Here is a 2,632-nt window from a genome sequence, read left to right as displayed (position 1 = left end):
TTAAATTTTTTTCAAACTATGGTCAATTTTTTTTTTTTTTTTTTTGGGTGTTATGACTAAATATGTAATTGCGACCTATAGTTTGTGTTTTTTTTACAGATAAATAAGTTGTGAAAAATTAAGTTAATAATTTATGATCGATAAATAACTTATGACCAATTATTTTGTTAATTTATTACTGTAAAATAAGTTAATTTGATAATTTATAACCGTGAAATAAGTTGTGACCCAAACATCTTGTAATTTGTGATCGAGTTATAAGTTTTGTGATTGTATGTGATCAAGTATGTCTTAACAATGATATGTTTAACAAGACATCTATTAATAATGAATATTTGTAACAAAACTCGTTTACATTTAAAATTTGTGATCGTTTATACGTTGGCTGTGACCTTCTGTGACCATGTCTATGTTTATTGTGATTGATTATGATCAAATTTGTCTTCATTATAATTATCTATGATCCTATTTGTCATAATTGTGACCAAATTAATAGTGACTTGATCCCATACCATCATAGATAAGACGGACTAATCACAAAATGTCACAATCAAAACAAACTTGATCACAGATAACACAAATTTGGTCACAAATAATATAACTTAGAGCCCATTTGAAGTGGCTTTTGAAAAGTCAAAAAGAGCTTTTGTGATCCAAAATTTACTTTTGGATCCGTTTGACTAATTTTATTAAAATGATTTTGGTAGTTAAAAGAACTTTTAGAAGAAGCTGTTTTAATATGGCTTCCTCTAGAATGACTTCTTAAATGAAAAGGTGCTTTTAAATATTAGTTTTTAAACAAAAATTATGGCAACTTCTTCCGAAAGCTCTTCTATAGAAAAAAATAAATGTAAAAGTTATGCCAAACGGACCCTTACATAGACAGGTTGCAAGCAATAATGGCTTACACAGATGTGGTCACAAATGGTCACTGTTAAATAGAACACGATCATATACAACACAAAACACATAGTCAATAAGTCACAGTCATGCTAAGATTTTATGAAAACAAAAACATATTCAGAAATTTTGAATTTTTATGTCACAAGATGATTTCAATATTTGAGATCAACGGTAAATCTCAATCTAATAATCTTCAATTCATCCTATCTACGAATACATGGTTTGTGAAATAAGATGAAAGAAGAGTGACTTTACAATAGCTTCACGGTGAAATATAGAGATCTCCAATAACCGGATTCTTCGACTACTACGTTCCGTCAAATTTACCCAAATTGAAATCTGAAGACAGTTGAATTGTGACATTGACGATGACATTCTGACTCAGGCAAAATCTGCTCTTGAAGAAACATTCTTATCAAATTATGGCAAATTTAAATGATAATTTTGGAGTGATTTTGGATGTAATGGAGACGTGAATACACAAATTTTCCAGATCTATTGAGTGAGAGAGAGAGAGAGAGAGAGAGAGAGAGAGTAATTTTATAGAAATCTGATAATACAAATAACAAATGCATACTCCCTGATCACAAAAATTCAAAATAGATGCCCCAAATTGGGTAAAATGCAGATATAATCCCATTGATCACCGTCAGAATAATCATTCATAAAATTAAAAAATCAGTAACTTCAAAAGTTCATGCTGAACTTGATGCATTTGATCGCATATTTATGGTTCGTGCTTCGGAGATTATTGAAAAATACCAGTTTCATCTTCTCCAACTGAATGAATTTCATCAGTTTTCCATATGAGTTGTGACTGTCATATAACAGGAATGTTGCGGCTCCAAATCGGAAATTTTGGGGAAGAAATTGTATTGATTAAAAGAGAATTTTGGAAATCATGAATATATCACATTACCTACATTAATTGACAATACCAAGTATTAATTTGTACCAAAAAGTAAGAGGCTCAATATATAAAAAGTAAAACACACATTAAAGGCTAGAACGTCCCTCTAGCTATAGGCATATTCATAAGAGTTCTTCTACGATTTTCCAAGACCAAACTGAATCGAATAAATGACTTTTGAGTGATAAATTTGTGCATACAACTTCCAAAGATATTAAAGTCTCCTAGGACATAGGAACTCTCTTAAAAAATAAAAAATGAAACCTTCTTATATTCGTGTGGACGATATAGGCTAGAAAATTCCAAATTGAGATACATAAAGTATTTTGGAATCCTAAATAGATAAACTTTCCATGATTTATTATTTTTGTAGGAAATGTGTCTTCCACGTTCCAAAATTCATTTGAATGTGACCCAAAATTTTGCACTTAGAAAGTCATTCGAATGTTGATGAGATAATAATTAAATTCTCTTTTTTCAGTGTTGGTATATGATGGCGCTTTCGTGTCATCTTCCTATTTATTTTTCTTTGTTCAAGTACAAACTATATAACACTTGTCTTCACACATAATTGACCCAATAACAAAAGAAATATTCGATCCAGATGGTCATGAAATAACTTTGAAATATAAGCAATTCACATATACAACCTTGCGTTAACCTAGCAAACAAATTTCATGCTTAAAACTAATTATTGTTGTGCATGTAACTCATATAGAGTGAAACACATTTTTATTGATTCAAATGGCTGATGCTGAGGTGGAGCACATCGAACGGGACGGAGAGGATAAAATTATTGCATATAAAATTTCAACAACT

The 2,632-nt window shown here is 30.2% G+C and overlaps 1 protein-coding gene across 1 annotated transcript in view; it reads left to right on the top strand.

The window, feature by feature from the left end:
• LOC111366586 (putative late blight resistance protein homolog R1C-3) overlaps positions 1-1,379 on the top strand; it is an 8,702-nt gene extending 7,323 nt beyond the window's left edge. Inside the window, exon 2 of the mRNA XM_022987313.1 lies at positions 1,289-1,379. Within this exon, the coding sequence (XP_022843081.1) occupies positions 1,289-1,379 (91 nt within the window). The remainder of the gene's footprint in view (positions 1-1,288) is intronic.
• Positions 1,380-2,632: the final 1,253 nt, after the last annotated feature.

Source organism: Olea europaea, chromosome 18 (genome assembly GCF_002742605.1).
Source record: "Olea europaea var. sylvestris chromosome 18, O_europaea_v1, whole genome shotgun sequence".
In the NCBI taxonomy this organism is placed as follows: Eukaryota; Viridiplantae; Streptophyta; class Magnoliopsida; order Lamiales; family Oleaceae; genus Olea; species Olea europaea.
The sequence above is the reverse complement of the archived record's forward strand: the minus strand, read 5'-3'. Positions and strand labels throughout refer to the sequence as shown.